This window comes from Amphiura filiformis, chromosome 13, assembly GCF_039555335.1.
Source record: "Amphiura filiformis chromosome 13, Afil_fr2py, whole genome shotgun sequence".
Classification (NCBI taxonomy): Eukaryota; Metazoa; Echinodermata; class Ophiuroidea; order Amphilepidida; family Amphiuridae; genus Amphiura; species Amphiura filiformis.
Window position 1 is genome coordinate 55169691 of NC_092640.1, and position 15079 is coordinate 55184769.

A 15079-nucleotide genomic window follows, 5' to 3' on the forward strand; every position below is an offset into this window, starting at 1 on the left:
GGATTGATTTTCTTTACCAGTTAAATGCTACGTAGCTGGTCAATGTCCTGACGGTGTTTTTAAAATGTAAGATATTTTCCCTAATATTAAAACTAATATAATGAATGCAGCAATTAATATTGCCTATTGTTTTAATAGGCCTACACTCAAAGTGTATGACGGATAATGTACTCGAGCAAATGCATTCGTCAAGATAATTGCACTTGCCATGGAGTTATTGCATTTAGCTTTTGAGCCTATCGGCTCTCAAGCTAAATGCAATAACTCCACGGCGCGTGCGATTATCTTGACGAATGCATTGCACTCAGTTCATTATCCTTATCATAATGTTCTTCAATGTCTGTGTACTGTCTAAATTAATAAAATAATCCCAGTTCAGCAATTCCGTAGCGATAGCGTATCCTTGTATGATTTTTATGTATTCAAAATACCAATGATAATTGACGAATTCTGAGCTGAAATAGTCCATCACACACGCACGCACCGCCGTAGGTTGCATCCTCCATCTTCCGGGTCTTGGGGTCGTTAGCCATGTGCTACTGCTAGCCCTGATGAGCAAGTCGGGAAACCCCATCAAAACGTATCTCAAACGTCGATCGTCATCACCGGGATTCCCTTCACGTCACTGCCTTCACGCCACATTGTTTATCAATTTGATCGAATCGCTAATCGCATGGTTAAGAAAAGTGTTTTTTTTTAAAATTACAAAACCTTAATTGCTCAAATTTTATAAAAATAAACTTCTTGACCATAAACTTGCTTTAAAAATAATTGTATATGAAACAAAACCCATATTCAGAGAATAAAATCAGAACCAACATGAATTTACACGTGGCCTGGTGAGATCATCACCCCGGCCCCCAGGAGGCAAATGCCCAGGTAAACATGTTTCTAAATGGTGTAATTGATACTTTCCCACGGTCGGTATGAATGAAGTTATGAATATTTAATGAGGGCTACCCCGGAAGTACAAGGTCGCTCAGAAAGTTGTTTACCAAAATGTCTACTTTCAACGTCGCATGGGCAGAGCCGGGTTCCCATGCGTTGTGTATGAATAATTACCGTAATGAGGGAAAGCACACGGGAAAGTACCCGATGTGTGGTACCAGAAATTTGTGGATATTTAATGGCCAATTCATTCTTGGAGTTATTTGAAAACAAAATGTGAATTGTTCTTGTTGTACAGTGATTTACTACAAAATACGGAGCATTTTACCAGTAATATGGAAAGTTATTTGCTAGTTGGCTAAGGGCTGAATGAGAGCCAACGCCTAACGCCCTCCAGTGCATGTGTGAGGTAGGCCTCCTACATAATTTGCTTTCAAGGATCGACAAAACATGCCAGATATGAAACTTTTATAATATTAATAAAACCGAACAACCATATTTTTTTTTACTCAAACTTCACAATTGTACAAGAATGAAATTAAAATGCAAGAAAAATTTACAATAATTTTTTTACACTTCCTATTAATAAATCGCTGCAATTATGAGAATGATTGAATGATAATTCCATCAATGCGATCATGATTAAATTGGGACGGGGATGACGGCGGCGTCTGTTGATAATTTCCCGGGGATAATACTCAAGTCATGTCAGTCAATCAATGAGACTGTCAATCAAAATTTCCATGAATGAACTGACATAGGCCTAAAAGAGGTTTACTGTAAACGATGTTGATGACTTTGAACAATTTGTCGATTGGCTCACTCACCAGCGGTCGAGTCGGGCTTTTTTTTTTCTTTTTCTTGTGTGTTTTTCTGCTACAAACGTTGCTGTATAAGCCGCATCGCCGTATAAGCCGCACTGACTTTCGGCGGCTCCAAAAATAACGTATAAGCCGCGGCTTATATTCCGGAAATTACGGTATATGGATTTCTATGTAAAATATATAAGAAAGTTGACCTTTGATGAACCATAACTTCACTTCCAGATGTCCGATGAAGCTGGTTTAGGTGTCAATTTAAAGCTGATAGTGCATTCTTTCCAAATCTGCAATAAACAGAAAATGATCTAGAGCCAACTTTACTACCACTTCGTGGTGGATGGTCACATATTACTTAGGGCGATTGCATCATCACACCACATGGGATACATGGATGAACAGTGCATATATCAAGTTGTATTTTGTAGTACTTGGTAGTGTTAGGGTTAAAGTGTAATAAGTTAGTGATTCTTCAAGGGGAGGTTTAAAGGACCATCACTCCTGCACCACTCCAAAGATAGTGTTTGGTTTATTTGTATAATGTGATAAGACAGTCAGTACCCTCTTGTGTGAGATGTAAGTTCAATCAAGTAATGTTTCCAGCTGATATCGACCAAGTCATAACACACACTTTTTATTACCTTTGCAGCCTCCAAAGTTTGACTCAGTCACATCCATGCTGATGGAACTGAAGAAGAAACCTACGGTCAGCAAATCCAGAGAAATCCTCACTGCCTCCACAAAAGCTCAGGATGCCATCGAAAATAGGTAAGGTTAAACATCAACTTTCACACTGTAGGTCTGAGTTTGTATACTACCTGTTAACTTACACACACAGCAAAAACACCCAAATAATTTGAATATAAGTTTCCTTTTAAAACCAATTTCATGTTGTGTTAGTCATTTTGGGACATATATAATTTTTGCTGTAAGAACTAGAAACCATATCCAAGTACTGTCAATGTATGACTGGGATTTTTCATCAAGTGGCATTTGAACAGATCACTAATTAAATATACAACATCCATATATACACACTAAATATGCAATTCCGATTCAAACTCCACGTCACAGCCTGATGCGATGCTTTTAAAACTGAAATCTGAGCCAGGTTTTTACAAGCTTGGAGGTGAAATTCTCATCGTGCGTCGGCGATGAATGTTAAACTTTGTTCAACTTTCTTCGCATCGCACTGCGATATCGCGGCCATGCATGCTTGTGATTGGCTGCTGGAAAATCAAGGTCGGCAGAATGACCATAAAGGGGGATGCAGACGCCACATGCTTTTAAAACATCGCAGCATCGCACGATGAAATTAAAATGTACTTTTCAATTTCTGTGCGTGATGCTGTGGTATTTTAAGAGCTTCACAACATCGCATCGCGCTGCGATGTGAAGTGTTAACTCAAACTTTACATATCATTTCAAATTTATTCACATGGCACAAACCATGGACTTTTGTTCAGCAATATTATTGTTCAACTCTTTCTGCATTACACACTATGTAAACACGAAACACTTTTGATTTGGTCAGTTGAAGAGAAATTTGCATTGGGGAAAATCATGGCTGCAAGATGGCTGGAGATATCGTATCTGGCGAACTTCAGCTTAATTTACGTAACAAGATCATGGATAAAACAGCATCAAAACTCGACCACCGGTTGAAAAGTATTCCATTGTTCAGAACAAAAGAAACCAGCTCCAACTGGGCGGAACCGGACGGAACTGACGGGCAACCAGCGGTTGAGTTTTGAAGCCATCCCTAAGTACAAAATTGACTATGTTTACCCCTCAAAATAGTAGTTAAGATGAGAAGCTGTTAAGGGACTTCGTGCCAAGGTGCTAGCCATGTGCAGGGACAGGCGATTTGTGCGGAAAAAATAGCAAATTGCACGGAACTTTTTTTTTAGTGCAAATCATGTATCCCTGCCCATAGGGAAAAAAATAGCCAATTGCGCGGAATTGCACAGAAAAAAAGTTCCGCGCAAATCGCTTGTCCCTGGCCATGTGCACTTTGCACAATCCTTTTATTTCTTATGTCAGTCTGGGAATGCATCATCTGGCCCTCCACTCACGTAATCCTGTGCATGCCACAGCTAGAATCTGGGGATAAATTGTAACAATTACTAACCACCATGATTATATTTATTTGTTTTGCCCTACTAGGCTCTCTATATCCAAGAAGCAGAGACAACGAGGCAAACAGAAAAATAACAAGCGGAAGAAATCCAACCGGAAGGCTAGGATGAGGAAGCTGAAGCAGGCTAACAAACAATAAAACGATAAACAGAAGAATAACAAGAGGAAGAAATCCAACCGGAAGGCTAGGATGAGGAAGCTGAAGCAGGCTAACAAACAATAAAACGATAAACAGAAGAATAACAAGAGGAAGAAATCCAACCGGAAGGCTAGGATGAGGAAGCTGAAACAGGCTAACAAACAATAAACATTCTTGGCAGATATTTTTAACATATTTCATTATGAAAAGGGGTGATTTATTCTGCCATTTTTATTCTATAAGGACTAAATTTTTACTTTCACTTGAATTATGAATTTGTATTAACCCTAACTAAACCAAAAGCCACAAAAAGCTACAGCAGCAATCCACGGCGAGCGCAAGTATTCCATGTGGTGCGATTGCGTCATTATGGGAAAGCACATACAGGGTTCAAAAGAAATAACTCCCCCCCTAAAATTAGAAAACATTTCTGTGTATAACTTGACATACATTTGGTTGATTTGAAAATTTAAAACCTGTGAATAGACGAATCTTTTTGCTACCCTTCCAATTTTCTTCCTTTTGAAAATCATTTTTTATTGGTCAAAAATTATCACATTTTCCAAAAATGATGCTCTCAGAAAAAGTTGCACTTTTCAACATCCTATACATGTAATGTACAAAAACCTTCTCGATATCAACGTGATCAATGTTTTGATTGACCTAATTGTTAGTTAATTTTCTTAAATTTTATGTATCCGATTACTCAGTCACCCATGCAATCACCTTTCAGTATAAAACAATGATTCATTGACATGAATTTTGACATGAATGGGATTTTTAGTCGGTGTTTCAAAAATGGTAAAATCACTATAGGAGTAGAAATAACTTGGTTTGTAGTATGATGCTTGTTTCTTTCGTTGGCTAGAATAGATAAATTTACTTGCAAATGGTGGCCTGAAACAGTTGCAAAGATCTATAGCAACGGCTCTCTTGAATAAAGGTGTACACGACAAAGAAGAAATGGCCAACAAAGATTGGAGGTTGGAAGTCAGCATCCAACTGCATGCAGCCAACCTCTAGTGGCCACATCATGAGTGTTACATTTTTATCCAAGAAAGCCATCATTTTAAATCAAAATGCAAGATGCTTCAACTGACCCAATACAGGTAAACCCTTTTGGTCAAATTTATGCGTGGAGTGCTCATTTCTCTACCCTGTGATTTTATCATTTTGAAGCAACTGCTGATTAAAAACATCAAAGAAAATCTCATTTTACGCCAAAATTAAGTTCAACAAATCATTGTTTTACACTGAATGATGGTTGCATGGATGCCTGAAGGATCAGAGACAGAAAGGTGAAGGAAAAAACAAGAATTAAATCAACCTTAACATTAATATCGAGAACGCTTTTGTACATAATGTGGTAAAGTGCAACTTTTTCTGAAAGCATCATTTTTGGGAAATGTGAAAATTTTTGACCAACAAAAATGATTTTCAAAAAGAAGAAAATTGGGAGGGTGGCAAAAGATTCCTCTATTCACGTTTTTAAATTTTCAAATCAACCAAATGTATGTCAAGTTATGCAAAGAAATGTTTTGTAATTTTATGGGGGGAGTTATTTCTTTTGAATCCATGGGGGCCAAAGGAGGCATTTTTGACAATTGAGTTACTGTAATTATCATGTTCTACATACAATAGGCTATCATTTACCGAAAACACCAAAGGTCTGTTTTTTTTATGTTTATTTTCTTCTGTATTTTATTGTTTTTTACTCCATATTTTGACCTTAAGCTCAGTTTCAAATTTGTCGCCTTTGGCCCTCATGGACCAGATTGTGTCACATATGGTCACGGGAAGCTTGACCGGCCAAGGTAAATCCCCTTATGCTAGGCATGGCTGTCCGTGTGTCTAGCACCCAAGGGGTCGAGGTTCAAAAATTCTCTTCCAGCTTCTTCCTTCATTCCTTCCTTCTTTCCTTCCTTCCCCTCCGCCAAAAAGGCTCCACAAAGTTAGGGTTATAAGAGTTCCTGAACACCCTTGGGTCAAAGTTGAATCTATTGGATGGAGGGTAGGGCTTAGAAAAATGAAGGAAATTCAAGGGTAAAATTCAAATTTGCCCCAAATTTTCAAAACCAATATTAAATTACCTCAAGAAGTGTCTTCCAGAGAAGATATCTTACAATTCCCACAATGCATTTCTTCCATTTCAATTTTCTGTACGGATTTGTAAACTAGTGCAACATGGGGTGATAGTGACAAAATGTACCACAATGAACAGAGCACATTTGTTTTATTTTATTCTGTATTGATTATATGTATTTTCTAGTAATGTTTCTGATTTTAATGTAAGGGCAATCCTTCAATTTATTGTGTTATCAATATTGGATCTGCCTGGCCTTGTGCCAAATGTTATAAATAAATAAATAAATAAAATAAACATCCAGATCTTGCAAAACATGTTTATTTCTTGACTATCAACCTATGCTTTAACAGTCTATTCTCAACATGAAAACAATGGGAACCTGTACAAAGTAATGAGTGTCATTTCATGAAATGGGGTGATGTATTATATTATGTTGCAAAGGATTCTGGGAAGGGTAAGATATCTTTTCTGGGTTCCTGACCTACAAGTTGAGGTCCATAATGCCATTACTGACCTTTTCTTAGACCCAATCATTTAACTAACATCGGAAGTATCAGGCACATATACCAAATCAGTACTGTGTATTGTGGTAAAATCATATGTGACATGATCAAGGGGAATGAGTCATATGTCGGCAATTTTCAATTAGAAGTTTTTTACATCTTTTTCTGGAAGTTTATGAATGCTACATTTTGATGCAAACCCCATCAAAATTGGACATTTGGTTACCAAGTTATGCGCAATTTATCAATGGCTGAAAACAATATAAAACAAAAGAATTTGAACACTCTTTTGCCAATATCTCAAAAACAATATTAGCGACATCCGACTCATTCCTCTTGATCATGTCACATATGTGTAATGGCTATCATAACCATCACACAAGATTAGTTGGTTCATCATGGCGACATCTTTGCAAAAGTGTCTTTATATAGTCCATTTGTCTTCCTTGAGAGTGAAGTCAGTGCATGCTTCAGTGCATGTAGTATTACATCATGTACGTGACCTCAAAGAACTACAAGCTGTATCAAAAATGATTGGTACCCATCAGTTTTCATTGATATTGGATGAATCTGACACATCCAAAATTCAACATAAGATCCAAATAATTTGTAGATTAATTGTAAAATAAGTTATACATTATACATTCTGGACATTTCAAGAGTATCCACTGTTGTATTTGGAAGAGTCAGGCTTTTCAATGAACATCAAAATTGATGGGTACCAATCATTTTGATACCATAGCCATTTTCGCCAAACGTTTGACAAACATTTAGCGATCACAAACGTTTGACAAACGTTTATGAAAATGTTTAACAAACGTTTGGCTCCTTATCCGTTTATAAACAGTTTGATCATAAATGTTTGACAAACGTTTGTGATCGGCAATTGTTTGACAAACGTTTTAGTAGCGATGTATATTAAAGGAGTATTTCGTGATCCTAGCATCCTCTTTTTATGACATTTTTCAGTACATATCCACGAAAAAAAGCATATTCCCAAAATTTCAGTTGATTCCGATTTTGCGTTTGCGAGTTATGCATGATTATGTGTATTACACTGCTCCATAGACAATATGTTGTGCACCAGAACGAAATTCAAATTTCGCGATATCTTTGCTAAACGAATTAATCTGCAAGAAATATTTTGTACATAAACATTATGTAGCCAGAGTATTCCAGTGATATAAAAATCTCAACTTTTTTTGAGAAAAGTGGGGGATGAGGCTGTGGATCACGAAATGCCCCTTTAAATGAATTAAATAAATGTTTGGCAAACAATTAATAAATACGTCTTGTTAATGTTTTTCCATAAAATCATCAGATTGATGTTTGTCAATTTTCATCAAATAAACATTTCAAAACAAAAGCACATTTTTAGATTAAAAATCACATTTTTATACAAAAATCACATATTATTTTTTTACCAAAAATCACATATTTTTACCAAAAATCAAATTTTTTCTCCAAAAATCAAATTTTTTTCCAAAAATCACATTTTCTTCCAAAAATCACATTTTTTCCCAAAAATCTAATTTTTTCCCAAAAATCTAATTTTTTCCCAAAATTCACTAAAAATCACATTTTTTTAAATCTAAAATGTGTTTTTTGTTTCAAAAATGTATTTTTTTAATTGTTTGCCAAACATTTATTTAATTCATTTAATATGCATAATAATAAAACGTTTGTCAAACAATTGCCGATCATAAACGTTTGTCAAACATTTATGATCAAACTGTTAATAAACGGATAAGGAGCCAAACGTTTGTTAAACGTTTTCATAAACGTTTGTTAAACGTTTTCATAAACGTTTGTCAAACGTTTGGCGAAAACGGCTGTATAGCTTGTTCACACACATGATCCAAGGCTTTACAACTGTACACGCGCGAAGTAACGCCAACAAAGAACTGACGTCCCTCTTTCAAAAGCCAAATGGACTATATAGTAAGGGTGTTGTAATTAACCCCAAAAGAATGGATGATAGTTACAGCTGCCGTTACACAACACCGGCAAAATGGAAAAAAGATATCCTATATGGAATTGAGATTGAGAAATTAAATTTTAACACCAATAAATAACAGCAAGAGAGAGAAAAAGTCAGGTGAGTAGAAAGTGTACAGTATGCAACTTAAATAGCGCCCCAGTGGTCAACATAGTTATTTTGGTGCTTTTATGTTCTGAAAGTTAATATGGACATTGGGCTATTCCAGTTGAAATCCATACACCCTCTATGGGAGACATGACCTTAATCTTCCACACAGGGGGTGTGAATATCAAATGGGGTTACTTGAATGGGTGACTGCATTTGAAATCTACACCCCCTGTGTGGAGGATCAAGGTTATGTCTTTCATAGGGGGTGTATGGATTTCAACTGGAATAGCACATTTCTTGTAAAACAATGGTGTAAATTACCAAGGCGACAAAAAAAAACCCCTGTTCTACGGATGGACCGTTCATTTCTATGAAACTCAATCCACTTTTGGCCAAAAATCTGCTGATTTTACATGCATACATGAAAATTCCCCAAACAGAAAATCTGAGTCGGTCGGGCCTGTAGAACATGTGTGTTGTTTTCTGTTGCCTAATACGGTAGTAGTTAAAAAGAACTGTATACAAATGTTACAGTTATTGAAACTCAATTACAAGATGGGATTTCTTGGTACAGTGGAATCTCGCTAATACACAATTTTCAGGGCCTCGGATTTTAATTTGTGTTAACAGAAATTTGTGTTATCAGTTGCTGACATGATTATGCATATCTGAATATGCTTGGGACATTTTGTGTTATCAAGAATTTTGCATTAACGAGTTGCCACTCTACCATTTTTCATCGTTATCAAGAATATTTTGAGTAAACAAGTTCCACTGTACCATTTTTCACCGTGGCTTGGAAGTGACTTCAATGCACTGACACAGCTGATTCGCACACACATCTATGTGCATGTGTACGCCATCAGTTTGAATCTGGGCTGTGATACACACACACACATCACTGCGAAGCCAGAGTGATGAATAGTATAGGAAACAATTTTGTATCCAATTCAGAATTGCACTAACAGGTGATATCCCCATGGTTATCGGCCATTTTGATTGGTTACATCCTGTATTGAGCCAATCAGAGATATGGTAAGACTATGTAGGACTTGAGGAGATTATGCTTAAAATTGTTAAGCAATCTGTATGCTCTGTTTTGATTTGCTTACTCACATAATTTATATCATGTAATTAACCAATCGGGGCAATGTAAGAAAGTCATTAGTGCCCATGGGGTTAAGGGGAGGGCGCTGTTAATTATGTCAATTTGCCTTTTTCGGTCCTGGTACGCCCCTAGTTATTTCCAGTACTCATCTTATTTTACAATGTCTCTTATATTTTATCTTAATAGCTGATTTCACATTATACTGTAATTGTAATACAGTAAAACCAATAAAAGTATAGAAATAAAATGCGAAATATATGGTAATTTGTGACTGGCTTTGTGTGCATGATTTTTTTGTGTATATTGAGAGATAATTTGGCAATGCAACTGTGGATGCTAGGATTATATCAATATAAGTTTGGCAGAATGCCGAACAACGATTCAGCTCTGTTGAATTCATGTTATGCATGAATTCTGTATTAGAGGACAGGGATCAGTGTGGCACTGTATGCCACCCTCTCTAGCTGACTTGTCATTCTGAATATACAGGGTTGCCAAACCCGCGAATTGTAGCCCAATTGGGCAACTTTTGAAGATTTTCCCCGCAACTTTGACAATTTCCTGTCTCATAGAAACCAATGGTTAAGAAAATTTTTTTCAACATTGGCTCCCGCGACTTCAGATAGTTTCCTGCCCCATAGCAACCAATGGTAAAGAGAAAAATTGGGTGACTTTTCGATTATTTGACCCGCGATTCGGGTTGAAATCTTTTGCCAACCCTGAATATATGCTGCCCTCTGGCTCTGTAGCACCTGATCCCCATCCTCAAATTCAATAGAATTTGTGCGTAACTTGGGTTAAACAAAGATGAATCGCCATATGGCATTCTGCTAAACTCATAACATAAGATCCAACATCTGATATTGCCAGTATACAGGACACCCAACTTGTTCATACATTACTTGACCCCTGCCCCCCCCCAACCTTCCGTGTTATGCATTCATCCCTGGCTCATTTGTTTCTGGAAAGTTGCAGATTATAATCTGAATTAAAAAGAATGGCATGGCATTTGATCCTAAAATTATTGGTAGAACATTTTTTACCATAGCTCAAACTGCTAAACCTAATGCTTATAAATCAATTCTGGAAATTCTTCAAAAAGATGCCTATACTTTTGACAAAAAATGATAGGGGCTGTGTCCTGTGAAATAATTATGAAATAAATGTGGTAACATTTATTACTTGCCCCTCTAGGCCTGTCAAAAATTCACCATCTCCTTGGCACATGCCCATTTTTTGGGATACCAATTTGCAAAGCAATAAATGGTCTAGATATATCCCATGCCAGGAGATATATAGGGGCCTACTGCGAAATATTAAATGTGTGCCAAAAAATCGCTTGCCCTCTCCCCCTCCCCCCTTTCAACTTGCCCAAAGTGGCTACCCCTACGCCAGGGCCTAAACTGAGATTTCAGACGGTAGTGGAACAGCAGGATTTGTCAAAGTACTTTCCGGGGGCACTTTCATGCCCCAACGCTTTCTGGGGGCACTTTCATGCCCCAAAGCACTGAAACCGTTGATGAAGCTACCAAATTCACCCTCAAGCATGATTGGCTTCTGTACTATGCGACCAACAATCGGCAGAAGTAGTCCACATTGGGTGTAAATACATGGTCTTCCACTTTTTATGGTACATGTATAAGGGGGTATACTCAAGTGGCCCCAACATGCATACAAATTGTCCAAGAAATGTGGACTCAACGCTGCTATACTAAAATGGCTAAACTTATCCCCAAATTTTTGGCAAATTTCAAAAATGTTGGCTACGGTGAGACAAATTGGGCTACTTCGGAAAAAATGACCCATCTATACCAAATTGGCCTTTAAAAAAGACATAGGGCCTATGCCGCAAATGCGATGCATGAATTGAATTGTTTACGGCCCCGGTTTACGGTACATCGCCGTATATAATATACGAGTGATTTGTACTGAATTACCCCCCCCCCCCCCCTCAGTGTAGATAGCTGACCATTCCTAGCACCCAAGCAACTGGCGAAGTGTCCGTTCATATGTCCAACAACTTCGCCATCACTCGATAAGTTAGGGCCAGGAACTGGCAAACTGGTCATTCTGTATCTACACGTAATTTCCCTATATCAAAAATGGACCGCAAACGAGGTAGCAACAGGATGACTGGAGCTTAACGCCCAAATTGGACTACTTTTGATGTGTACGTTATAGACCCAATATCGTGTAATGGAATATTTTGGGCGGCTTTTTTGCCATTGGCACAGCGTTGTTGCCATGAGAAGTTTTTAGCAACACTGAATGGTCAGTACGAACGCCGACAGGCACCGTCTGAAAGGCCCGGAGCGTAGGAGAAACGATGGAGTAGGAAAGAACAGAACATTTTGTCTAACTTCTGGCTCCTGTAACATTTGTAAAGGTAAAAAAGTCAACCGAGCCATCGTGGGGATTTGAACCAGTGACGGTACCATATTTTCTTAAACAGGAGGTAGGCCTACTGAAGTGGGGCTACAGTGAAAGACAATATCAGTTGTTTTTCTTAATTAATCCCCCCCCCCCTTATTTTTTCAATTTTTTTTTGCGAGAGCGGAGGGCAAATTAGGCTACGGTTGTGTCATTTCCCCATGCCCCTTTTCCCGAGGCGCCCGGTCACTTTATTTAATTAAAAGCTTTTAATTAATTAATTTATTTATTGCATCATATTTACCCAGGGTGGCCCGATCAGCTAAAATGCTGTTCTTACACGGGGCCCTGCATAACATTAAAAACATACAGATACATGAGTATTATAATAAAGCATAAACATATAAATCACAATTTAAATAGAGAATACCAATTTACAAGTACTTAAACTAATACAATGTTAAGAACAAATCATTACAAAGTACTACTATAATATTGGTAACTCAACATGGCACAAAATTATAATCAAATATATTGCACAAATCCGAATCAAAATCAAACTCATATTGAACTCATATTCTCCTATCACCCTCAAATATCCACCACTGCACTACTCCCCACACAACATTATCGTCCTCATATCTCCACTACCGCACAAACATACACATCCCACACTACTTCACCCCTCACGTAAAAACTCACACCTTATACACTCACCCCCACACACCCCCCCCCCCCCCCCCCACACGCACCCCCACATAATTATATACAAACATAAAATGAAGATACTGTTTATCATGATGTTTTGTGCGCATCAACCATGATGAGATAATTAACAATAACATAAAATAAGATACAAATACTAGTAACAACCAAATTCGTCAACATTAACAGCTATTAACCAAAACATACGATATAATCTTAATGCAAAATGGACCAATATTGGTCCTAAAGCAACAAACATTATGTTCATCATAAATTGTACATGCGCTTAAAACATTGAATACTTGGTGACTTTCTGATGTCAAGATTAATTTTATTCCATACTTGAACACCACTATAGGAAAATGAAGACTTGAAATATTCAGTATCATTGCCATTGGAACATGGTGGTAGCGCCAGCAGATCAGCTGCGGCTTGTCTCGTATTAACACAATGTCTATCTGAAATATAATTGAATTTTGAAGAGAGATATGATGGAGCCAAACTATTTAGAGATTTATACATCAATAAAGCCTTAAAATAGTTACAACGGTCTTGAAGTGACTTCCATCCTAACATTGGAAACATAATATCAGATGAAGTTAGATAATTAACACTCAATATAATTCTGGCACAACGTTTTTGTAATACACTGAGTTTATGGACATCCTCGTTGTATCTACCAAACCATACAGCACTGCAGTAGTCAAACTGGGGCTGAATCAATGACTTATACAAAATATTTAAAATATTGGCATCAAGAAATGTGCTAAGACGCCTTAGAAGAGCTATCTTACAGAAAACTTTCTGAGTAACACCATTTACTTGTTTGTGCCACAGCAACTCATCGTCAATTACCACACCCAAACATTTAGCCTTATTTACCCTGTCAAGTTTACAACCATTTACCATAACTGAAAACGAATCATCATGAACATTGCGTAATTTTGAACTACTGCCCAATAGCATAACATTTGTTTTGTCAGTATTGAGGAAAAGCATGTTTTTACGAAGCCACTTAGTAATTTCTTCCATATCATCGGTGAGCTTCTTGGATATTACATTAACATCACTTCCACTAACATATAGTGTGGTATCATCAGCGTACATTGAGATATTTCCATGTTTAATTACCATTGGCATATCATTAATAAAAATAAGAAACAAAAGTGGCCCAAGGATACTGCCTTGTGGAACTCCCGTTTTCACGGGAAGTGCATCAGAAACAATACCATTAAATAAAACTCTTTGCATTCTTCCAGTCAGATATGACCTAAACCATTTTAGAGTGTTACTAGATGCACCAATATCACACAATTTATTAATCAAGATATCATGGTTTACAGTATCGAATGCCTTACGTAAGTCGATAAAGGCCACGCCGGTCATTTTACCTGAATTAATATTTGAGAGCCAGTCGTCCACCATGTCTATAAGAGCGGTATCAGTAGAATGCCCTGGCCGAAAACCTGACTGGTGCTCATTTAAAATGCCATGCTGTGTTACATAAGAATATACATGATTATGCACTGCCCTTTCAATTATTTTACTTACTACAGGCAGAATTGAAATAGGCCTGTAATTGTTAGTGTCGTCGAGATTACCACCTTTATGCAATGGTGTAACCTTAGCCTCTTTCCATGCAGTTGGGAAAATACCCTTTGACAAGGATAAGTTTAAAATGTATGTCAAGCTGTCTACAATAGCAGGACGGGCTAGTTTGAGCACTCTACAACTTAAATCATCAAGACCAGTGGCCTTATTAGCACTCATTGCACGAATTTCCTTGTCAACAAACTCAGGAGTTATGAGAGGTAAATCAAGGAGAGGGCTAACTTTACTCAACTTAACACTTTCATTCTTAACATTACCAGTACAATTATTATTACAACTACCAATTAACTTTGTTGCAACATTTGCAAAATGTTTGTTAAGGCCATTTGAAATATCATCGTCAGATGTTAAAACGTTACCATCATAAACAATGGATGATGGATTTGAAGATTTCTTAGTTGGAAGGACCTTTTAAGAGATTGCCATAGTTTACTGGAGTTTTACTATTTTGACTGATTAAGTTCTTATAATAATCACTCTTAGAAGATCTTATCATACATGTTACATCATTACGTGCTCTTTTATATGCCTTTGTATAACACCGCTTTCTCCGTACAATTCACATTTCGATGTAAAAAATAAATCAATAATTGTTTTACTTGTAGGCGTCACTCGAGTTGGAA

At 37.2% G+C, this 15079-nt stretch overlaps 1 protein-coding gene across 2 annotated transcripts in view; it reads left to right on the plus strand.

Annotated features, from left to right (window-relative positions):
* The window catches only part of LOC140168539 (myb-binding protein 1A-like protein), a 60282-nt gene extending 55190 nt beyond the window's left edge, over positions 1-5092 (plus strand). For both annotated transcript variants that reach the window (XM_072191941.1, XM_072191942.1), the window contains exons 35-36: positions 2356-2474; positions 3873-5092. In XM_072191941.1, the coding sequence (XP_072048042.1) occupies positions 2356-2474; positions 3873-3984 (231 nt within the window). In that variant the 3' untranslated portion in view covers positions 3985-5092. The remainder of the gene's footprint in view (positions 1-2355; positions 2475-3872) is intronic.
* The last annotated feature ends 9987 nt before the right edge of the window (positions 5093-15079 follow it).